Source organism: Vicugna pacos, chromosome 5, assembly GCF_048564905.1.
Source record: "Vicugna pacos chromosome 5, VicPac4, whole genome shotgun sequence".
NCBI lineage: Eukaryota > Metazoa > Chordata > Mammalia > Artiodactyla > Camelidae > Vicugna > Vicugna pacos.
In genome coordinates, this window is record NC_132991.1 from 60,020,145 (window position 1) to 60,045,597 (window position 25,453).

The 25,453-nt window shown below is 35.4% G+C and overlaps 1 protein-coding gene across 5 annotated transcripts in view; it reads right to left on the reverse strand.

The window, feature by feature from the left end:
* The window catches only part of SPAG16 (sperm associated antigen 16), a 774,084-nt gene that overhangs the window by 215,328 nt on the left and 533,303 nt on the right, over nt 1–25,453 (reverse strand). For all 5 annotated transcript variants that reach the window (XM_072961330.1, XM_072961327.1, XM_072961332.1 and 2 more), the window contains one exon: nt 11,811–11,876. In XM_072961330.1, coding sequence (XP_072817431.1) covers nt 11,811–11,876 — 66 coding nt within the window. The remainder of the gene's footprint in view (nt 1–11,810; nt 11,877–25,453) is intronic.

The following is a 25,453-nucleotide window of genomic DNA, read 5'->3' on the forward strand; positions in this document are numbered from 1 at the left end:
TGGAGTAACGGGACCAGCTTTATTCTCCTGCCTGAAGTAAGCAAAAAAATGGGCAAGATACAGAAAGCAATAGTTTGCAAGACACTGTGCATCAGACAACAAAGGAAAATAATCACTGAGATATAGGAAACTAACAATGAGAGCCATAGAAGATCGCTGTGACATACTGCCATGACAGTTTCTAGCTCTCAGCACAGGGAGAGGGAACCAGAAGGGACATGGCTGACTCCCAACACTGAAGGGATGAAGCTGAGAGTCTCAGGAGACAAAGGCAGCTCCAGTTTGCAGAACAGAGTACAGCAGGAGAGAGAGTTGCACAGAGAGAACCCTGGGTATCTACAGAGAAATTTCCTCCAGTATTTAGCCGAGTAATGACTGTCATGTGCATCTGAGGAAACTATCTGCAGGCCTGGAAAAAAAACCACCTGAAATGATTAGAGGAAGCAGGGAAAGACATTTACACAAGCCTGGGAATTGTGTCTATCCCAGCAGCCAAAACAAAAACAAAAACCCCTCAAGATTCAGGGGCAATGGGTGGATTAGAACACAAAGGAGTGTCTTGCTTCAGTGATGGGGAAATAGCTCTAGATTGAGAATGGCTCCAGTCCCACCTAACAAATCTGAAGAGCAGACCTGAAAGAACCAAACAGTTTCTAAGTAAATTAACATAACAAAGCTCAAGAATATTTATAGGAATACAAAAATATCTCAGCATCCAATAAGATGAAATCAATTACTTTATAAGGTTCTTGGTACTGTTGGTCAGAGATCTGCCCATTTTGTTTATACTTTCCAAAAACCAGCTTTGGGCTTTATTGCTCTTTTCCATTGTCTTTTTTGATCTCTAATATACTTCCTCTCTGATCTTAATATATTTCCTTCATTCTGCTCACATTAGGTTTTTTTTTTTTCTCTTTTAGGTGGTAGCCTAGATTGTTTATTTGAGATTGTTCTTGAAGAAGGACTGCATCACCATGAACTTCCCTCTTAAAACTGCTTTTGCTGAATCCCATAGATTTTGTATGGTTGTGTTTTCATTGAAATTTGTCACAAGGTATCTTCTGATTTTCTCTTTAATTTCATTATTGACCCGTTGGTTTCTTAGGAACATGTTGTTTAGTCTCCACATAATCTTTTTTTTTTCTTTCTGTGCTTGATATCTATTTTCATACTATTGTCAGAAAAGATGTTGGAAATAATTTCTATCCCCTTAAATTTATTGAGGCTTGTTTTGTGACCTAGTATACAGTGTACTCTAGAGAATGTTCCATGCAGGCTTGAAAAGAGGTGGGGGTTTTTGTTGTTGTTGTTTGTTTTGTTTTTTTTTGGATGTACTTTTTTTTTTTAATGTGGTGTAGATATCAGTTAAGTCCAATTGGTCTATTGTGTCATTTAGGATCTTGGTTGCCTTACCAGTTTTCAGTCTGAGAGATCTGTCCATTGATGTGAGTATGGTGTAAAAGTCTCCTACTATTATTGTATTCCTGTCAACTTCTCCCTTTATGTCTGTTAGTATTTGTTTTACATGTTTAGGAGTTCCCATATTGGGTGCATATATGTTAATGAATGCACTAGCCTCTTCTTGTATTGACCTTTATCATTATACAATGTTCTTCTGTGTCTTTCTTACAAATTTCATTTAAAGTCTATTTTATCTAATATGAGTATTGCTACCCTCTTTCTTGTCATTTCCATTTACATAAAATATCTCTTTCCATCCCCTCACATTCAATCTGGTCTTTCGCTCTAACGTGAGTCTCTTGTAGGCAACATATTGTAGATTGTTGTTTTTTTATCCAATATGAAACTCTGTGTCTTTTGATGGGAACATTTAGTCCACTGACATTTAAAATAGTTCTTGATGTATATATTGCTATTTTAAACTTTGTTTCCAGTTGATTTTGCAGTTCCTCTTTGTTCATTTCTTCTTTTTCTTTTTCCTTTTGTGGTTTGATGGGTTTCTTTTCTATTATACTTGAGTTCATTTTTTTGTGAATCTATCATATGTTTTTGATTTTTGGTTATCCTGGTTTTCAAGTATGCTGACCTGTATCTATTTTAGACTGATAGTAACTTAAGTTCAAACATATTCTAAAAGATCTACCTTTTTTTACTCCCCTTCCCCATATTTTGTGAGTTTGATGTCCTATTTTACATCTTCATGTTTATCCTTTTGCTCTTAATTGTAGTTATAATTACTTTTACAAAATTGTATTTGATTTTTTTAAATCTATGTACTTGCTTATTTAAGTCATCTTCAATCATTTTATATATTTGTCTTTCCTGTTGTGATTTTTCCCTACCTTATAGATTTTTGCTTCTTTTCTATTTTGAGAAGAACTTTCAATATTACTTTTAGGTTAGGTTTAGTGTTTCTGTATTCTTTTAGTTTTTATGTGTCTGAGAAATTTTTTATCTCTCCTATTCTAAATGGTAATATTGCTGAGTAGAGTATCCTAGGTTGCAGGTTTTTCCCTTTAAGAACTTTCAATATATCATGCCACTTCCTTCTGGTCTATTATATTTTTCTAGAGAAACCAGTATATATCCTTATATAGGGCTCCCTTGTAACTCTTTGTTTTTCTCTTGTCTACTTTAGAATCCTCTCTATACTTTAACTTTTTTCATTTTAATTATGATATGTTTTGGTGTAGGTCTGTTTGAGTTCATCTTGTGTGCAACTCTCTGTGCTTCTTATACCTGGATATCTGTTTCCTTCTTAAGGTTTGGGTATGTTTCAGCCAGAATTGCTTCAAATATATTTGCCTATCTTCTCTCTCTCTCCTCTCCTTCTGGAGCCTCTATTATGCACAGGTTGGCATGTTTTATATTATTTCATAGATATCACATGTTGCTTTCATTTTTTTAATTTGTCTTATTTTCTCCTCTTCTGATTGGGTAATTTCCAATATTCTACTTTCCAGATCATTTATTCATTCTTCTGCATTATTTAGTCTGCTATTCATTGCTTCTAGATTGGTTATTATCTCAGCAATTTAGGTGTCTAATTTTGATTGGTCCCTCTTTAACGTTTCTAATTCCCTGTTACAGTGATCTGCATTTCTATTGATAATCTTTCTTAATTCCTTTAGCATTTTGATTACTTCTTTTTTTGAACTCAAGGTCTAGTCAACTGGTGAGGTCTGTTTCATTACTTGTTTCTTTCAAGGGATTTCTCTTGTTTTTTTATTGGGAGTAGTTCCTCTGCTTTTTCATTTTACTTAACTTTCTCTATGAATTTAGGAGAAACAGTTATCTACTGTGGTCTTAAAGAGGTCTTTTTATGTGAGAGCATCCCTATGTAGACTGTGTAAGTCCAACATTTTTGGTGCAAGGACTGTTTTGGGTATGAAAGTCAGACAGATCTTTCCTCAGTGTGTGCTGGACATTATCTCCTTGACAGTGCTGTGACTGGTGTTGTGGTATCCAGAGTCTGCACTGGATGCTGGGTGGGGCCTCTTCTTTGTTCCATGGCTGTCACAGCCCTGTCAGGGGTAAGCTTCTCTCCCTAGTTGTTAAGAGTAGACGCCCTGAAGGTCAAGTTCAATAAGGGTCTGGTGCCCTTAAGTGAGTGCTCTGTCCCAAAGGAGGTGCGTATTGAAGTGAGGCCCATGTGATTACAGCGAAACTATGTGCCACCCTTGTAGGAATCCGCGGTTCTGTCTGGAAGCAACTGAAGATCATATCCTTTTCTCCATTTTGTTTATCCCAGACCCAGTGCTAGGCTGGTGTTGGGGGCCAGAGCACCCACTGCTGGTCCTCTGAGCTGTGTCTGAGAAGTTAGACTGAGTTCCTTCCCTGGGCTCATCCTCCAAATATTCACTGCCTAGTTGCTGCACATACTAACAGTGTTGCTTGGTACACATTTCAGGCAGGGAAGTACAGTGAGGTGGCAGCCATCAGCACAGGTCGCTCTCTGCCCTGATTGCCAGAAAGCCAGCAGGTGCATGCTCCTCCTGAGCAGAATCAGGCCCTTCCAGCCTATCTGTCCCAGCGGATATCCTAGCAGGCAAGGGTGCTTCCTAGGGGAAGTGCCTGCCCATATCGGCTTTGTCTCCTTCACATATCCCTCCCAAGAGCACGGTCCAGTCCTGATGCCTGTATTTTTTTCCATACTACCCTGTTATGTGGGAATTTTTCTTGCAGCTCTGGCTGTATAAGAGATCGTCTACCAGTTTCCAGTTGGTTTTCTGTGAGAATTGTTCCACATGCCGATGTAGATATATTTTTGATATGTCTGTTGGTGGAGATGAGCTCCGTGTACTCCTACTCCACCATCGTGATTATCCAAGGCTTGCTAATTTCTATTTCTAATTCACACATCTGGTAAGTAGTAGCTGGGATCTGAAACTCAATTTGATTGAATTCAAATCCATTAGATAAATAAGAAGAAAGTCAGGAATAAATTCATATGTAAATCAGAAAGAAGGTCTTTATTCGAAGCTTTTTATTTAATTTTGATGTACATTATTATTTGATTTTGGCATAGCAAACTTGGAACTCGCAAAATTGAGGGTAAAATACAAGATTTTGAGGGAGAGGGAGGGTGACATGGCTCATTACTAAATGTGGCCAGTAAAAAGCCTAAATAGAGCTTAAAGTTTTATAACTTTTCTTGTCACTTTCCCTGTTAAGCTGGGAAATATGAGAGACAACTAAAACACAGCAACAAACTTCTCACCCAATCTTTAAGTAATTATAACATGATACACATACACAATGTGGTAGCCTAACTGAGTAATTCACACACTATACACACACACAGGATATTTTCAATTTTCTCCAGCTCAGGTAGAGAAAAGATCTAGATGCCACCAGTATTTAATTTAGAAACAAAAGATTTCTTTGCTTCACTATCACCCAAGTAGGAAGTCAAGGAATACTTGCAATTCTTAATAAAAAATAAGTATGAAAACTTGAATATTTCAGAAGAAAATAATTAATAGGTTTCCAAATGCAAGCTAGATATAGGAGCTTCCATTCCTTTAGTTGGAAAACTGTTGAATTTTTCAATACAACCGTTTAAATGGGGTGAAGTGAAAGATGGTGCATGGCGGTGATTGACATAATTGGTCCTCAAGACCATGGTAAAATCTGCCACAGGAAATTCCAGCCCCTCTGCTGGGAGATGTAACATTTTCCAGGCAGAGCCACTCTGGGTATACAAAATAAATCTTCTGAAGAGGAAGGGTAGATTCTCCTGCCCTGCCTATAGTTTTGTATCTTAACTAGCAGTCATTTCTTGAAGTATGGATTCACAGGGTCACATCTGCCCACAAACACACAATTAAGTGGAGAAAATGACATTAAAGGGGATAATCAAGTTTTCTTGTAATTATGCTTATGAGTAAATTGGTGTGACAATTCTTTTTGCTCTAATTATGTGATTCAAGGATAATGTATGATGCATTAGACATTATCCCTTTATGTTAAAAAATCACTTGAAAAACTCATGCCTATAACAAAATAATCTGTAATGAAAAGGAATATGAAAAAGGATATATATGTATATATATGTATACCTGAATCACTATGTTGTACACAAGAAACTAATACATTATAAATCAACTACATTTCAATTAAAACATAGGAAAAATAAAAATAACGTTATATTTAAAAATAAAATAAATGGATCCCCAAATAAAAAAAAAATCGTGCTATTTATCATCCATGTAGTTTTTCAAACTTTTTAAATCACAAGCAACTTTAGACTGACTATAATTAATCATGACTAGAGAAAAGTGTATAATTGTATATTGACATTTTGATATTATTTAAAACATTTTTGTATTGTGTAAACCATTTATATGAGATGAAATTTCATTGTACTAGAAGATCACTTGCCTAAATGGCCAAATACTCTGAGGAGTGACACTGTTTCTTATAAAAGTAGTAAATATATTTTGAACAATTTTTGGCAGCTATATATGCTTAAAACATGGGAAATCTGAAAAGTGTTTAAACTTTAAAAAATATTTTCAGATCAATAGTAAAAAATAAATTTAATCATACCATAACAAACATCATTCTAAGTATGTCTTCTAAAATACTCCTTGAGTTTTGACTTCTGTTGGTTTTCTAGTATTTTCTAATCAGTAAATATTTATTGATTACTTTCCATACCAAGAATTATCCCAAGAGCTATAGGGCAAAAAAGTTAAGGTATTATATAGCCTAAAGAATCTATTGTACCTCTCATAGTCTGGGCATTTCTGTATAAAAAAAGCATTTTGGAAGCCATAGATAATGCTATGAGGTTACTCTAAAAAGGCAACTATTCCATATTTAATCAATTAGAACAACCTAAGTTAACAGTTATCTTATTAGATGTAAGACATTCCACCTGCTTAACCTAATCCTTGTCCACTTGATATGCCCTGTTCCTCTATCATGCTTCACTTCTACCATTTCAGGAAGCTGGCCTTTGCTTGAGTTCTCTTCCTTAAAATCCTTGCATGGTTTTCTTAAATGTCGCTCTTGATCATTTCATTATAAGCCCCAACTCTTACCTCATTACTCTTCTTTACCTTAATTGATTTGGGATAGACAACACTTATTCTTGAAACTATTCATTTGTTTACTTGTTTAATGTCTCTGATTCTTACTAGAATATAAGGTCCATAAGGACAGAATTTGGTATTGTTCATTGCTAAACTCTTAGTATTTAAGACCAGTACCCAGGACACAGTAGCTGCTCAGTAAAAAATTGCTAAGTTGAAATTCCTTTACTGAATTTTTCACATATACCAAAACATTTTAAGTCATCCAAAGGATGTGTGTATGTCTGTGTGTATATATGGAAATTATTAGTTTTATAGTCAAAGAGAAAGTGTGAAGAAATATGACATAATCATGTTGCTTCTAATTTTCATGGAACCATGAAGAAAATTACAAATGCATACATCATCTCTATCCAACTAGAGAAGTTACTGAAGGTTAAACTTTGGGGGCAGGGTGAAACCTCAAATATGCTGTTTCTTCTTTGTCATATACAGTGTTAAATTTTTAAGAACAGAACAAAGTAGAAATAAAGAACCTCTGTCAATTTATTACATTTAAAAATAAATGCCTGATTATTTTTTGAATGCTTACACAAACTTTTTTCCTTTACTTTTAAGTATCATATATTTCTATCAAAATTATTTTCTTCACAAAGTGTTAGGACAAAAAGTTTATTTCCTAAAAGTTTCAGTTTAAGAATATTATGCAGTATGGAATTAGTTTAAAAGATATGAAGTTAGTTTTTTAATATTTAGGAACACTGAAATAATTAAATATTATATAAAATAAAAATGCCATGTTCTATGTCCCTGAATTTTCTATTCTCTTGTTTTTTCCAATTTCCCCAGATAGCTAGAACTTGCTTTAGTGTTTTTCACCACACATCTAAAAGTTTTGATTATGCATCATCTAGGTGCAGTAATGAATAAAAACTGGCATCAAATATCAATATTATTGGCCCAGCTAAATGGTAGTTGACATCAAGTTGGATTGCTGAAGAAGTAAACAAAATTAAAATTATTTTGGTGTGTAAGAAATGCCAGACATCATTTGTCCTTCAGAAGATCAATGGCTACATGATCTAAATGTTGTTCGTATTTCTTTACCTAACATGGCAAAAGATTGATACTAATCATTTTTTGTTTGAGCTTGAATAATAACAAACAAAATTCAGAAATTGAGCTTCCTTTGCTAAAATGCAGTGAGGATAACTTTTTAGGTAGGCAATTAGCTGTATTTGTTTATTCATGATTTTAAAAAAAAGGTAATGTGAATTAATACATTTATATCCACATAATAGTAACTTAGGAAAAACAATTAATCTTTCCAGATCAAATTTAAAACTCTTAACTTCCTCATTAGTAAATGGTATAATATGATATAAAAAGACAAAATACTCCTACTGAGGCTTATAGCCATTTTTGAGCAGAATTTAGCTCAAGTTTAATACAATTCCATAATTTCTTATTTAGAAGTTTTAGAACTCCAATTTCTTATCTTTACTAATGTGCAAAACACATACTGCCACTTTGTATTTATAACATTGATATTACATTAAATAAAATTATAGGATATAAGAAAGTCATCTTATATATTTGTGTGTGTGTTTGTTCTTTTATTTACTTCTATTTATTTGAACAGAAATGGCTGGAAAGGAACATTAGCTCCATTACTAATAATAATAACAATAATAAAATAGCAATAACAATAATAATAGGAGTAGTAGGAGTAGTAGGAGTAGGAGTGATAGTAATAGCATTTTCTAATTGCCAGGTAACTATGTTAAACACATTTCATATATTATATAATGACTTCTTTATATCATTCAGTTTTACAAAAGAAATAAATGACTTTCTCAAGATTATATACCTTGTGAATGGCAAAGCCAGGATCCAAAAGGTACTAGAAGATACATGTAACTGAAATTGGGTAATTTTCCAATGCTCCAAAGTCATGGGACGCTATGATATAATAGAAGCTTCCTAAGGAGCAACTAATGTATTGTGAGAATTTAATGAGCTTGTCTTGCAGTTCATTATCCACAGAACTTGGAATTCCAACAAAGGTGAATTAAATAAGATGCAATGATATAATGGTGCAATGAAATCTTTGTGTTTCCATTTGTCTAAAACTGAGTTTATTCATCATTTTTTGAATATTAAGTATGTAAAATAACCTATACTAGATGCTGGAGATATTGGGCCAAAAAAAATTTTAAATATCCTTTTTCTCTACTGCTTTCCCATGTAGAGAAATTTTTTTAAGAGTGAACAGACACTAAGTCCCAAGACAACTGTGAACTACACTTGATCCTCCAACTTCTGCATTGGGATGAACAGGGTGACAACGACTAAGATAACAAGATGGGGAAAGAAACCAGTTAGGACAAAAGGGAAAGCAACAGATTCATTTTTAGCATATTAAAATGAGATATCTTATAGATATTTAGGTTGAGAGGCAAAATAGCTAACAGTGAGTCTGGAGTACAGAGCAGGGTTTACTTGGAAATCGTCACCTGTAGGTGAAATTAAAAGCCACAGGTTTGAGTGAGATGATGTAAGAAGAGAATCTGCTAGAGAACAAGATTTAAGATTGAGTCTTGACACAGTTTAATATTTAGCAGTCAAATAGTAGAGGAGGATCAAGCAGAGTAGATTAAAAAAAGTGATCAAACAGATTTTAATTCCCAGGATTCAAGAAGCATGTTTTAAGTTATATAAAAAATTAAGTCTAATAATAATGGAGAAATAGTCATTGGATGTAACAATACGGAAACAAGAGAATTTCAGGGGAGTTGTTGGTTAGAGTTCATATTTGAATACGTGATATTTGAGACTTCTGGGAAAATGGTGGAATAAGATGATGCAGAAATAATGCCATCACTCCAAATTCAAAGAAATTATGGATTAAAAAATAAAAAAACTGAACTCAAAGAATACATAGTGAAATAAGGAAAGGGAAATTCTAAAATAATCCAGTAGAAATGCTATAAATGATAAATGTAATAATAGAGATATGAAAGCTGAATAGAAAGATAAAGTGGTAAACTCGACTCAAATAAAATTTAGTGAATTTGAAGACAAATCTGAAGAAGTCCATCAAAATGCAGCACAGAAGACTAAAGCATAGGAACTCTAAAAAGAAGTTAAGAAAGTTGGAGAATTGAACAAAACTTTTCAGCATATGAAAGTATAAAAGGAGGGTCTTAAAGGAGAGACTAGATGGAACAGACAAGAAAAAAATATTTAAAGAAATAATGACTAAAGATTTTCCAGAAGTGCAGAAAGACAAGGGTACTCCTAACGAGGAAGCTCATCAAGTTCTGAGAAACACAAAAAGGATACATATCTACATGTAGGCACATCATAGAAATATTTAAAATAAAGTATTGAAATGCATTTTTAACTTGTAATGTCACTTGAACACATATCCCTAAAGGCATCAAACAATTATCAAAGCTAATATTAAATAATTCAAATCTCTGCCTGCTATATATGTACTGTATAATGCATTTATTGTCACAAATCTGAGAGTTTGAATGTAGACTGTGTCACCATGCCACGTCCTTGAGAAATCCTGAAAGTCTCTGTGCTCTTTCAGTTCCTGCTGTCGCCCCACTGCCTGACATTCCTTAGCAAGTATGTGAAATACAACAGTTTCCAAAACAGTTGACATGAGTGACTGAAAATTTCATGCAGGAGTGCCAGTCATCCCAACAAAACATCATTTCCTTCACAGTTATTAAACATTCATAGCAAAGAAGAGATAAATTAATGGAAAAATTCAGAGAAGATTTGGGGTGTTGATTTGGGATAGTGTTGTGATAGTCCCTTTGGTATGAACAAAATGTGTAAACAAAAACAGGTTAGCCGTTTTGATATTGGACACCTGGACTTCATATTTATTATCCTGCTTTTGAAATATGCATGATTAATGTATGGGTCCCTTGATTGCTTGTTCAATAAATCTAACTTGGCTATTTCCATATTTATTAATTTTGCTATTTAGAATGTTAAATGGTGTTTCTTTTTCAGCTATGAAATTGCCTACCAAAATAAATGCCTGACTTAGAAAATATTAGTTTACTTCATTTTAGCTTCCATTAAATTTTCCTAGGGTAGGCAAAGCTATAAGCCACTTAATAGATTTTTAGCATAAATATCCTATCATATGGTTCTGTGGTGCTTAAATGGCTCTATACTCTGCTAGAAATAAAATTTTACTTGGTATCTAGAACTAATCCATAATGTATTGGTTCAATAGAGTCAATTAAATGGAACTTCCTTACTAAGATAAATTTGTTAAAATATAATTTTAGTTGAGTCCATCATTAACATTCCAGGGCTGACGATGATACCAGCACAATTTCAATAGAAGTAAACAAGGCCCATTAGCAGAAAAAAAAATTGTAGTGAACATTTTTCCTCTCTCTGAAATAATAATAACAGCATGACAGTAACAGAATTTTGACTATTCTGTTATTTTGAAGTTAGATGTAGGTGATCTATCAGATTTATCTTTTAGCTAACTGGAAAAGAAACAGGAATGTGGATTTAAGATTCACACTGTACTGGGAACTTAGAGACAAATTAAAATGTTAGATATAATTAAATCGTAGAATTTGAAGGGACTTGAGGGGTTATGTATCTAGTCAAATTGTTTTCATCAGAGAAGGAAAACACTTAGGTCATCCTTCCTGGTTACTATCTGAACTCTTTTAGATACAACCCCAACTAGCACAGCAACTCAAAGCAATGTTTAACAATTTTCACTCATGATTGGTAAAGTCATCCTAAAATATCTAAACACCTCAAACTGCAGACAAATATTTTTGCTATGTCATCAGTTTGTATAAAGACACATCTGAAAATTTTCCGTGAGAAATTGAAAAGCTGTCAAATCAACGTTGCTTTATTCTAGCTTGAAGAAAGTCTTGATTTCCTTAATGTTTTTTATTCTTGGGTTTCCATTCAAGCATTTTCATTATTTTTATGATTTTACACTAAAATTTACAAATTTATATCCCATTTATCTTCTTGAAGCCAAAATAGACAAAAAGCTTTTAAAAATATGTTTAAGTGGAGGTGAGCAAAATAGGAGAATTACTTCTCATTCCTAATACTGTACAGTGTGTGTTTTAAACTTCTGCAACCCTATATTAGCTATATATTTTTTTCATTGCCATAATTAATTCTCAAATTTTTCTCCTCTCACCGTTAACTTGCCAGTTTCCTCTGGAACTTTGTTTCATTAAAGTGAACTTGCATAAATGACGCAGTAAAATAATTTATTGGGAGAACTGAACTCACCCTAGGAGTGAAGGTGGCGTCATTGATGGAATGCATGTGACCATAGAGCGACTGTTCACATTTACCCTAAGAAGACAAAGCAGAAACACAAGTCAAATAAATTCCATTCAATATGTGAAAAGAAATGGAAAGAGAATCTTGTTTTAAAGTAATGTTTAAGTCCATTAATAAAATTAATACATTCTCCTGGTAGAAAATGCTAGTTTCTGTAGTCAGCTGCCATTCAGAATCAGGGCTGTGCTGGTAAGTGTGTCACCAGTGTTGACATCTACACTGAAACCCTAGTGTCCTCATTTTATACCATTGAGCTGGTGGTGAACTCTCACCAAATGACTCCATTTTGCTATCAGCATAGCTTCCAAGCCACAGTGCCAGATAATGAAATCTTTATAGAAAGCTCTTGTTTTCAGTACATTTTCAGCACTGCTGAGGGTGTATGGGGTTCTTTCTTCTTTTTAATCACAAGATCCCATTTTAATTCCTGACTTTTGAGTCTGGCATTAATATCATTTTTTAACACAAAATAAACACTTGTTTTGCGAAAACCATATCTTGAATCTACCCATTTGGGTCATCTTTTCCAAAGAGCAGCTAATTTTTAGAAAAATGGCCCCATAACACATTACAAACGGGAGTTAAATGTGGGATCTTTCATTTTGACATCAATTTTAAAAGAGCATTCTTAACTATCTTAGAAAAATAACCCAAATTCTGTAAAACCAGAGAAAATTATATCTGAAATGCTGTTTGTTGATTCTTGTTATGGGCTGAAACTCAGATTTCATTCAACACAATGCTCATTTAACAAGTATCTTAGAGCAGTTAATATATGTTCAGCACAATTCTACGTGCTTACGCTATGTCAGTGAATAAAACAAAGAACCTTGTCGTCATTGACCTTACATTCTATGGGAAGAGGGAGGGAATAGACATTTTAAAAAGGTATAAAATGGGTTAGAAGATAAATATTGTGGGAAAAAAAGAAAGAAAAGCCAAGTAGGGTAAAGGGTGTCATGAGTTCTGGGATTGAGGGGCTAGGGGCAAATCAAATTATCAAGTAGAGTGATGCAGTTTGACCACACTCAGAAAGTAAGATTTGAACAAAGAAAGAAGGCATAAGGAAGTTAGCCCAGCAGGCATCTGGAAGAAAAGCATTCCAGGAAGAAGGAAAAGCTAGAGCAAATGTCTCAAGGTGGGAGTCTGCCCAGAGTGTTTCTGGAATAGCAAGGGGGCCAGTGTGACTGGAGAGAAGTCAACCAGGAGAGTAGGTTAACTCAAAAGGCTTCATCTACTTCCACTCACTACCATGTATCCACTTGGTCCTACATCATGTAAGCCTGGAAGAAAGGCCACAGAAAAGACTACAGAATCAGATATTAAAGACAGAGGGCCAGCGCCATATCCCCTCATTGCGGCAGAACATTCATGGAGTATTTTGGAACTAAGTGGAACAGCTTTATAAATAAACTTATTTAATCCCCATTCTTGCCATTGCATTCAGCACATTAAATTTCAAATACCTATTTACAGAATTATTGTATGCTATTAATCCCTTTTCATAGGATGCAAAATTTCCCCACATGAATTTAAACTTCAAAAAAATATGTTGAACCACTTTGTCACCCTTCTCAGGATTCCCCCTACCCAAGGTGCCCTGGTTCAGTATCTTCATACTGTTATAACATTAAACCAGTTATGCTGTGGACTTCAAGTCATCTAAGTTCCCAAAGTAGAATATAAATTACTTACAAAGGCAAAAAGACAAAGTATGTTATAGTGAGCAAAGATGTTACAGTGAGCTTTCACATACTATCTTAGGAACATTTACGGTTAATTTTTTGAGAACAAATATCACATACAGTTACATAATATTATAATTGTATAGTGAATGATAATATTTGTTACACATTCAAATTAGCCATTTTGTCTTAAAATATTTTTTGCATTAATAGAAGTTTTACATTTGGTCCTCTTCTAAACTGAGAACCTCTAAACTATTTGATTAGTTGCTAAGGAAAATGGAGTTTTCTGATTCAAATCCTGAATGCCAAGTTTTAATTCAAAGTAGAATCTCTAAGGCACTCTTGAAAAGCCCTGGAAATATGGGGTTATAATGGAAATGCTGATGGACCACATTTGTGCTGCTATAACAAAACCTGACTTGAAGATAAATGTTTCATGAATTAAGAAAAGTTAAAAAAAGCTTTTCTATCCAGCATTGTTCCCAAAATAAAAGTGAATCTACTCTTTCTGTGTGTATGGTATAGGGAATATGTGAGTTACTAATATTCTAGTCTGCAAACAGCCTTAATCAAAAGCAATACCAAAACCAGGACATTAAATTTTGGAATATCTTCTTTGATGAATTCTTGTCAGAATTGTTTTCTTTCAAAGAAGGGGAAAAAATGAAGAAGAGGAAAAAGTCTTAAAACACACACACACACACACACACACATGAGCTACCATGTCATTGCTCCAATATTTGCCTCTTTCAGAGAAGCTGTGTGCAATGATGGTTTCTATTACTGGCCTTGGGGATAGAAACGTCTGGGACTTAATTCTCAGATCTGCTACCTAATAGCTGTGTGACCTTAGTCAGTGCTTCACTTCACTGTGCTTCAGTTCCTTCATTTAATTCTCAAAACAAACCTACAGGTTAAGTGTCATTATCCATGTCCACTGAGATAACGATGTTTAACCTATAGGTCTGTTTTGAGAATTAAGTGAGATACTGTATGTGGAATGTTGGTACAGGGCACAAAGTAAGAGCTTAACAAATATTAGCGCTCAGTATATGAGACATATACTACTGATATGATGTCCAAATCAACATCTCTACCCTTAGCCCCTATTAGCCTCCTTAAAGACCCCAGGAAGGAGTCTTAGAGGCATCAGTGCAGCTTTTTCCTGTTTGTCTCTTAGATTCATTCCCCAGTGGCCCTGCCCTGCTCCATGTCCTGATTGCTATTAACCACATCACCATGGGCTCTCAGGTTCTCTGTCCCCTGGTTAGATTCAGCCAGAGGAAAACACCAGCAGGATAGGGAAGAGCAAAAAGATATAGAAGATGGGTAAATAACCACTTCTGCTCCCTTCCCGTTCAGCCGGCATTTTCTTAGTTGCTCTGTCCTCAACCTCATTCCACTACTTGTGTTGCGCACGTCTTCTCCAAAGACTGCAGCTCACACTGTGCCTGTAATGTTCTCCTCCCCGGCCCCTTCAGACCTAGGAGTAGTAATGGCTTCCTATTGCTGCTAGCCTTTGGGTGTTGTGTTCAGTCCCTTAACCCTGTTCTCAATTCTGTAAGCATGCAACTTGAGTGTACTCCACCTTATCTGTTTCTTGCTGGTAACCTGCCTGATATAGCATGTTAGACATAATATGCAAAGCAGACGTTTAGATTTACCACTTCCCAACTGTCTAGCTTGACCCTTACCAAATATTTCCCTTTAAGTAAATGGCATCACCAGTTGTCACTCAAATAAGAAAACCTAGGCAACAACAAAACCCTGAGAATTAGAATACCTCTCCTTCTTCCCCAGCCCTCGACCAGCATATCAGTTCTTTCCTCAACATACAGCCCTCCTCTGCCCACCTCTGACCTTCTCCACCGTTACCACGCTGGTGCAGGACATCATCTCATGGAGCATGAGGACAGCAGGAGGAGCATCCTTACTCCTCTCCTTCCTCCTACTCTCACCCCACTCCCCATCCATTTCTCTCTCAGCCACTGGAGTGTTCATTAAAACCTGAATCAGATCACGCCATGCTCCTGCTTCAGCCATCTAAGCAATTACCATGGTATTCAGAATGATTCTAAACTTCTACATAGGTCCAAAGGCTCTACATTGTTTGGCTCCTGTCTACCTGTCTGACCTCATCCCTTACTATTCTTCCTTCTCAGGCACTGTGCTCCATGATTACTTTCATGTTTCCACATCGTCAGGGCTTTCTGAGCAGAGTACTGCACCTGGATGTCAAAAGATGCTTGAATAGCAACCCTAAAGGGGGACACTTCTGGAGAGATTTAGAGGCATCCCCTCCTGAGATGATTTATTTACATTACAATGGTCAAAAGTGGAGAGTCCTTCCCCAACTCTTCCTACAGAGGATTTGCTTACATTTCAGAACAGAAGTTTCTCTCTCTCTCTGTATGTGTCTTTCTACTGCAGGAGTGGAGGGGCATTGAGTTTCATGATTTGGGGGTTCCTTTCCATGGTACATAAGCCCACTGCACTCACGGGGTATAGTTGGCTCTCACTGCCTCTCCCCATGGGGAGGTGGGGAAGGGAAATCAGCATGAGCTGCTCTGTGAGTAAATAAATGGTGTGATCTCTGATCCAGAAACCTCCTGTTTCCTGTCAGGATAAATAAACAAGTAAATATAGATACAAAACCATGATACTGTCCCATTGGCCTTCCTGTCCTTCTAAGGCCAAGAATATCCTGTTTTCTCTACCTTGGATGTTTCCAGGTAGCTTCACCCACGCCCTTGTCCTGCTTCCCATTCTGCTCCAACTCCAATACAACCGCTTCAGTGATGTCTAATACCCACCACCCCACCTCCTCTCTTACGTCCTCTCATTCCAGTAGCAGGAACTATTCTAGGCAACCACTTTGCTTTTCTCTTTGGGCACTCAGCCAGGGTTCAGGTCAGGTGTGGCCACAGGACTGAGTTCTGCCCAGTGAAACGTGGGCAATTGTGAAGTCCAGCACAGGCCTGGCCCATAAAACACCCACCACGATCCTCTAAGTTGTTTATTTTTGCCTGTTTGCAGGCTGGAGGCAGAAGGGCTCTGGAAGACGGTGGAACACAAATGGAAGGAGGCTGAGTTTCCCAGTTACCATGAGGAGAAAAGCTACCAGTGAGGACCTCCTGGCTGGACACACTGTGAGTGAGAACGAAGCTGCTACTGTGTCCAGATCCTGACACTTCAGTGTCTCAACAGATGTTGGCACCCAACAAATAGGTCACCCTGCTTTGTTGCTTTCATATCACTCATCATTAACTAAAATTACTTACTGAATGTATTTCCTTGTTTACTGTTAGTTTCCACCAACTAGAATTAAGGCCCACAAGAGAAACTTGTTTGTCTTGTCCACCACTCTGTCATCCCCAAGGCCCAAGACAGCTCTGGTAGAATTTGATAAACAGTTGTAGAATGAAAAAGTAAACAGTTACATGGGGACCACAACCGAAAACTGGAAAAAAATCTACCCTCACTGGATATGCTTATTTTTGGACAAACAGCTTAGTCTTCCTCCAGATGTTTATTTTCATCTCGATAGGTCATGACATAAAATGAGCACGATCTTATTCCCGCAACTCCTTTTCCGTAACTTGGTTCTAACCCAGTAGCATATTCACCCACTGACTATGCCATTGCCTCTTAATGCTTTAAACACCCTACATAGAGACAACTGATAACTCCAGGTGAAGGAGGCTGCTTCACACTTATTAAACGTTTATTATGTACTTAAAGTGTTGTGCTAAGTGTTCTACTTTCATTATCACATTTAATTCTCAGAACAATTTAATGAGATGGGTACTACTGCAATTCCCATTTTGGAGATGAGAAGACAGAAGCACTAGTCCATGATGGCAGAGGTAAGGGACGCCAGAGCCAAGACAGTAACTCTGCTTGGTTACAAAGTAACCTAACATTTTATGCCCAAGAAACTGAAGTGAGAAGATGGAGGCAACCTTTCAGTGCCATTTGCCAGCATTTTCCAGTGTTCCTCCTTTCTGGTAGATATATACCTCCCGGCCCCCATGTGATTGTGTGGGGCCATGTAACGAGTTCTGGTCCAAGAATTGTGAGTATAAATGGCATGCAGTACCCCTCCCATGTTCTCTCCAACCCTACCTTTCTAGCATTTAATTAGAGGTGCAATGCTCTCCAGGGATATCTTTTTCCTGTGGCAGAAGCCAGTAGCATTCAAGATGGCTGCTAGATCACCCTGGATCCTGGGTGAATATGATGAACAAACCCTCCCCAACCCACAGAGGACACAGACCACGTGCAAGGTAAGAATGCTGCTGTGATTTGGAGGTTGTATGTTACCGTAACACAACCTAGCCTAACCTGACTGATGTAAACACAAAGTAGGAGGATTGATTTTATCTCTTCAAATATTAAAAGCTTTTCTATTATCAATACTGCCATGTGAAACCTTAAAAATATTAAAATAATACTTATCAGAAGTCAAGATAAAAGTTTAAAGTCTTAAAAATTAGGCCTAATATAGAATTATAAAATAATAAAATATAAAATCACAAATAATCATCACATAAGTAACTGAGCATACCATCACTAAAATCACTAAACTTCCATGTCATTATAATGACATTTATTTAATCAACAGATTCAATAATATTCTTTTGAAAAAAATTAACAGGCTTGTAAATGTAAAACAAGCCTTCCCAACTCAGAATAATTTTTTTGTTTTTTCCATTTTTGTTTTTGAACAAAGCTATCTTTTAAAATGTCTTTTTGATGTGTTAAAGTGTTTTTATAACATATAATTTATACCCAGTAAAATGCACAAATTTTAGGAGCTTAGCTAAATGGATTTTTATCAATAAATATATTTGTATAACTACTATTCACATTAAGATACATTTCCAGCACTCCAGAAAGTTTCTTCATGCCCTTTTTAGTAAAAATAGTCTCATGATTTTTTATTAACTATACTTTATGGGAGAAAATAAATATAGAAATAGGGTTGAAAAATCAAATATTACAGAAGACCAAACAATGAAAATGTGGTCTCTTATCTCAGGTCACCCCTAGATGCAACCACTATGAACGGTGTCTTTTATGTATTTCATGGAATAGTCTGTGCACATACATGCACTTTACTGTGTCATGTTATCTACCCCAGTTCTTGCATACATGAAATCATACTATATGTGCATTTTATTATGAAAGGTAGTATATTTTGGTGGTAAAGACTGTGATAGTGGAGTGAAATTGAAAGATTTAGAACTCAGCTCATTGGAAAGTTACTGGCAATATTTCTCACTATATAACTACTATGCTAAGTACTTTGCGTATCTTAAATCTTAATTTCTATCAATGTTTTTAATTCTTATTTACAGTTGGAGAAATTTATGTAAAGTGATTACATCGTGCCTACATAAGTAAGAGATACTGCCATTCATAGATTAATGGGTGGTCTTCTTTTCTATTTCTTATTCTACTTCTCAGTTTTTATTAGTCACTGAAAACAAACAAACAAAAAATTGCCACTCTCCTACGAAAAGACTCATCCTTCTATAGCCATGTTAACAAACACTAGAACTAGTTTTAAACTTGTCCAATCAATTAGTAACAGTTCCACAACCCTGCTTACAAGTAAACAACCAGAAGTGGTTTTAAGCCTATCTAATTAATCAATGACAGCCAACTTCAGTAAACACTCTGAAAAGCCAAACAGCATCAGACTCATGATTTGAAAGCCAGCCAATTGGCCAGACTCACTACAGTGAACATGTGCCTAAGGCTGATATTAACCTTCTCCCTCCTGTGTAACAGACAAACACAAGCCTCAATAAGCAACACAGCCACTCTTCGAAGACTGACCAATCTACTCTTGCCTCTATAGCCAACACAATCCAAAGTAAACTTTTCACAAAAACTGGATAAGAGATCAGCATTTGGGTTTGCTAAATAAGTGTAGTCCGACAAGTGTAACTGTAGGGATGAACTGCTCATGTGAGGTACTTAATAAATATTTTTGGAATTAGTACACACACACACACACATGGCTATTTCTAGGAAAGTTATTAAGTGTAGTATGTTTGCCCTTCACCAACTTTCTTTTCTTCACATGACCTTAACCTTTTCAAGGGAAGTCAGGCAAAAGGATTAACCTCTCAGGATTTTTGATTTTATAACAGAATCCTCACGGAGCGGAACTACAGGAAATGGAGCTTTAATAGTTGAATTTCACACCCATTTGACAGTTGCACAAAATAAATCTTGTGCTCTGATTTTTCCTGTTGACAGCACCCCCTGCACTTAGACACCCCATCAGCCCTGCCAGCCCCTTACATCACAATGCAGAGGTACTGTCTCCTCATAGCATTATTTCTGTGCTTATTTCTATAAAATAATTGTTTATAGGAAAACAGTTAAAATTTTTAAGAAAAAATTAACTAAATAAAACTCACTGAAGTTAAAGAGGATTATATTGTGCAATTGTACCCTATGAATTTTTATTTCAAATTACATAACCAATGAAAAGTACTGCTAAAGAAGAGAAAGCAAACTTTGTCCAAGAGTGAGAGAATCAAAGTTGATACCAGCTTCAGAAACTTTTTCCTACTCACTATCAGCTAGACATAGCTTGTTTCTATTATAGTTATTGCTTTAATTATCAAGTTTCAAAATTAATGTCAAAGATGTTTATGAAGATTATATAATAATTTATATAACAATATTTTCTGCAAACTTTTTAAAAAATAACTTCATGAAATCAAAGCATTTTAACTTTATAGGTTTGTAACTTGTAAAAGAAATATATATTCTATTATTATTACTGAAATAATCTTAATGGCATATAAACTGGAAACAGAATAATCATTAGCAAGTCTCCTGGTTTTTGTTATTCTGTATAAGTAGCTAAACATGTCTGTGAAAGATTGACTGCAGCTTTTAAAATGTTTGCTGAATGCATGTGTAATTAAGATGAGTTAAATACGCAAATCAAGCCTTATTAGCTTCATGTATTAATGTTAGTTTGCCTTGCCTCTACAAAATTTAAGCTGTGAATTTTTTTTAGCAGACAGTATTTTTGATTTCTTTGTTCTAGGCTAAATTGCTGAAGAGACACGATTTTTTTTCCCAGGGGGAGGAAAATCTTTCACATGGAGTTCAGGGTATCATTTAGAGAGGGTTTTTAAAAAATGCTCCCAGTAGCATAAAAACTAGATTGTTATCATATGTATTTCCAACTACCTTTCTTGAGACTATGTTTAATTAATGCCATTTCATCAAAGTAACAAGCCTTCTGGGAATTTCTTTTGATGAAAATGAGACTTGAGTCACATGTCCAATATATCCAACATGATGATTAAGTAGAACAGAGACTGGCTGGAGCAGGAGGTATCAAATGAACCAAAGTTGTCTGTAGAAGTGTCTCTTCTTTGACAAAAAATTCTCCTGCATCGACAAAACAAACCTCTCTATGCAAACCCAGCAGCCACATGTCGATCATGTGGAAAACATGAAGTCGGGCATTTGCAAGAAACATCGTTATCGGGAACGACGCAAAGGGAATAGAGTATAAGGCAGAGGGAAAGACAACTATTAAAGTTCAGAGGCAATCTCATTGGCTCCAGATAAGGGAGGAAAAATCACACATCAGGGCAAAAAGGTTTAAAATTTCTACAATTTCCTTTGTTTTATCTATTTGATTAATTCTTCTCACCATAATACCCTACAAGTTTAATTTCCAAAATTCAGAATATTGTATTATATTATTTTGATTTTATTGCCTGCTTAAGGGTTTATTGTTATTTTTAATAAATTTTTTTTTCAGAGGAAAGAAGATCTTTCTCAAGGTTTCTGGGGGAATTTTTTTTTTTTCCTAATTGTGACTATAAACATACACTTATTACACTGAGGCGGATTCAGGAGTTAGAAACCATGCTATTTATTCCAAAAGAATTTAAGAGGAAAAATGTTATAAGAATAAATCTGCTAACCACATATATGAAAGTGTTAAAAGAGAACCTAAAGGATCCTAGAGGTAGTAACTGTAGGAAGCCACTAGAACCCCTAGGGCTGAGAGACCACAGTGAAGAGGTCTGAGTTATTAAATCTTAGAAATTTAGAAGGGCTTAAACTCAGATCTCTGAGAGGGGTTGCTGCTTAGCTGAGGTTGGTATCTCTGGAGAGCAGGCAGTGAGGATGCTTCTGCAAATCTGAGAAAAACTGAAAACTGAATTCAGCTACTGCTGGGATGGAACCGGGAGCCAACAAAAGCCACAGGAAACCCACAGGTAGTAGGAAGGAAGGATGGAATTACATTTCCTCCTTCAGGCTGGAAATCTGTCTTAGCACTTCAAATGGGCACAGCTCTACTTGGAGGCTGTTTGCAAAAGGAAGTGGGGTGTGCAGGGTCTCAGCTCCAGGACTAAAGAGCGAGTTTAGAAGGGTGGGTCTGAAGCTGCAAGCAGTAAGTTAATAATTGGCATAGATAGAACATGTGAATAGGCTAATTACCAAAACTAAAAAAAAAAAAAAAACAACTTTTCAGTCGGCAAAATATCACAAACAAGGAAAATGATGACAATGTTTGTATATGAGCTTGAATATTTCTGGAGAATAAATTTAAGAAGAGATCAGAAATTATGGATTCCTAAATCTTTTAATACATAATGCAAAAATGCCCTATGGATCAAATCTATCAGTTTTAATTCCACAATAAGTTTATTCAATGACCAGTTTTCTTCTACCCTTGTCCCAAATAGATATTATGATTTTGACATTAATGTTGTTATAGCCAGATTTAATTTGTTTATAAATTCTTACATTATCAAATATATGCTCAAAGTTTAAGATGTTCTAAGGTCATTCAAGCATTTAGGACCTTGCTCACAACACTGAAGCATGAGTATAATACTGCAAAACAGCAGGCCTGCCCAGGCCTCGGCAACTCCACTCCCCAGAGACAACCAAATGGAAAACTCCTTTAGTATTTGTTTTACATAATCTTAGTATTTGCCTCCATATGTGGAAATGAAACCCCAAACTGCTACAAACTGAAGCACAGGTATTAGACACTGTCTTTTGATTTCTTCTTTATTATGAACAATTATTAAGCTATCTTAAAATAGCACCACATTTCCCTTCAACCCCACACATCTTTTATGTAACATTCATAGTAAAATCAGTATTGTGTGTTCACATTAGTAGGATTGTGTTTATAATGTTCACTGCTGTTCAAGTAATATATGGAGATAAGGTTTATTTTCTTATACTTTCCTCCTCCCAATTAATAGCTGACGCATTTTTTTATTTGCCATATTTTATCTGTACCTATCACTAATGACTCTCATCATTTTGACAACCTTGCCAGTCAATTTGCCACTTATTGAGAGAGATTTCTTGATTACTCTGGCAAAATTATAGGATGGGCACAAGGGATACAGAGGTGGCCAAGACATATATAACCACTGTCTCTCTCTGCCACAAAGGAATTTACAGTTGAAGCACTTGAGAAGGTGGGGATGGACGGGATTTAGGGCATACTAATAAATTCTCTATTAAGAAGCAATTATTATTATTATATAATGTGCTCAATTATGACATTTTAATATCACTCTGGATTTTAGTCTGCAAGTATTTTATTATTTTTTCATCTGTATTCTAAAGTAAAATTGGTCTGCCATTTTTCTCTCTTTGATTTTCTTTTCCATGTTTCACTATTGCTGTTATGCCAATGTTACAAGATGACAAGGGTATTTTTCTAGTTTTCCGTGTCCTAGAATAGTTTGGACAACATTGGCATGATTTGTCCTTTGAAGGGTAAGAGGCCTCATTCGTAAAACCATCTGGTCCCAGCACCTGTTTTAGAGGTTACATCTCTTCAGTTATTTCCAGTTCTTCTCAGGATGTGACTCTATTCAGGTTCTCTACTTTTGATTTTGTTTGTTTCAATTTTATTACTTTATAATTGTCTGGAACATTTATATTTTCAACCAATATTAAGTGAATGCTACTGTGCTAGGCCTGTTAACATTTCTGTGGTTACACTGTCGATTTTATCTCCATTTGAAATATTTTAAACTATTAGTATTACACATTTTACAGCTCTAGCCCTTGTACATTGTGCCTTCTCTCCTTCAGTCCATGTTTATGTAGATTATCTATGTGCATTTTCCAGTATCTCTTGGACATACACAACTGTACATTTGTTCTTGCACATGTAAAAGGCAGTTTGACGTGCTATAAAATTATTGATCATATTTTTCCCTTTAAATCAGTTCTTGTTGTACCCTGGCCTTTCATGTTTCAGAGATGAACTATTCTTTAGCATGCCTAATATATTTTTATTCCTGTAGACTTGTACATTTTTCTTTATTATTTCAATTAAAGTGGCTTTCTAAAGTGAACCTACCAGAGAGAATGAACTTAGTGCTGTGAGTGATAGGGTTGTGGTGCTCAAATCTATGAGAAAGAATTGGATGTAGTCTTTCATCTTTATCTGCAGAAGTCTGCAGAGCCTTTCAAACTGCATATACAGATGTTAAGTAAGGCTGGGAATAGTATGTTTACATGTGTTCTGGCAGTTTCTTCTGACATGTTATTTATCTTTGTTGATCATTCTGTTTTCAGACCTCCATAGCTACCATCTTCTATGTCATGTTTTTAATTCTTTTGTTTCTTTGTATCCTATGAGCAGAAGCATCCTCTTCTTCCACTCCCTAGAAAAGATTTTCAGAGTTGACCTCCACATACTGATTTACTTTTCTGTGGCATCAATCTCCTGCTACTGTGTAATTTCCTTTCAGTATATTCTTAAATTGCATTCTTCTTCCTTTTCACATTTTGGGTTTTCTTTCCATTCATTTATCTTGCATCTCAGCTCCTTTTAAGTACATATAATGCTCTCTTGGATTTTATCAATGACACCATTTTTAAAATATATATATACAAAATTTTTGCATAAAATCATTTTCCAAGGGATAGTCTTCTGTTTCTTCCAGATAATTCTCATTTATTGCTTCCATGTATGTTTTATTTTTATTTTGTTTTACCCAAAAAAGGGAAAGATTTGTCTCAACGTTGTTTTTGCCTATTGAAATCAGTGTCTGGATGGCACATTGAATTTCACTAAATTAAATTATGCTGACATGGTTGATTTTCGTTTTCAAACTAGCAGCTGGAAGTTTTGTTTTATTCCCTGGTTAAGTCCTGATTTTGAACAGAAATGGGGTTCCCATCTCCTTCATCCCTCTCTGTCCCTCTTGTTACTTTGGGACACTCACCTATAATTCCCAGCATGCATTGTGCCCCGACTTCTTTCTGTCTTCAGTCTTTTTTCTTTGCTGATTTACACTTATCATCATTGTGACATCTTGTAGGAAAGGGTCATATGCTTTATCTATATATTCATAATAACTTGTCCAGCTGCTTAAGATGTAGTAAACACTTAATAAATATTTACTAAAAGACTGAATTAACACATGAATAAATTATAATCTATTTGCAATAACTGCTAATAGTTTACTGTCATGTTGAATAGGAGGGAAAAAGTAGGAATGGAATAGTATCCATCACTTTTTTATATAACAATGCCTTGCTTTTCTTTAGTCTCTGTATGTATGTCTGTAAATTTTTCCTTAATAATTTTATTATTCAAATAAATTTAGGATAGAACATAATACTTGCATTTAAACCTCTGTTTTATTTATCATCACTATCATTTTATCATAGGATTGAAAGCCTTTGCACTGAGCCAAGAAATATATTCAGATATTATTAGTAAAGCATCCAAGATCTGTCATTTGAGGACAAAAATGAATAAAGGTCTTAAGATATCACATAATAGAGTCAAGAAAGGAAAACCACAACAGGGTGTGGACATGGTAGTTTGAGGTAAAATCATATCAGTCAGTTGAACAGTAAAGA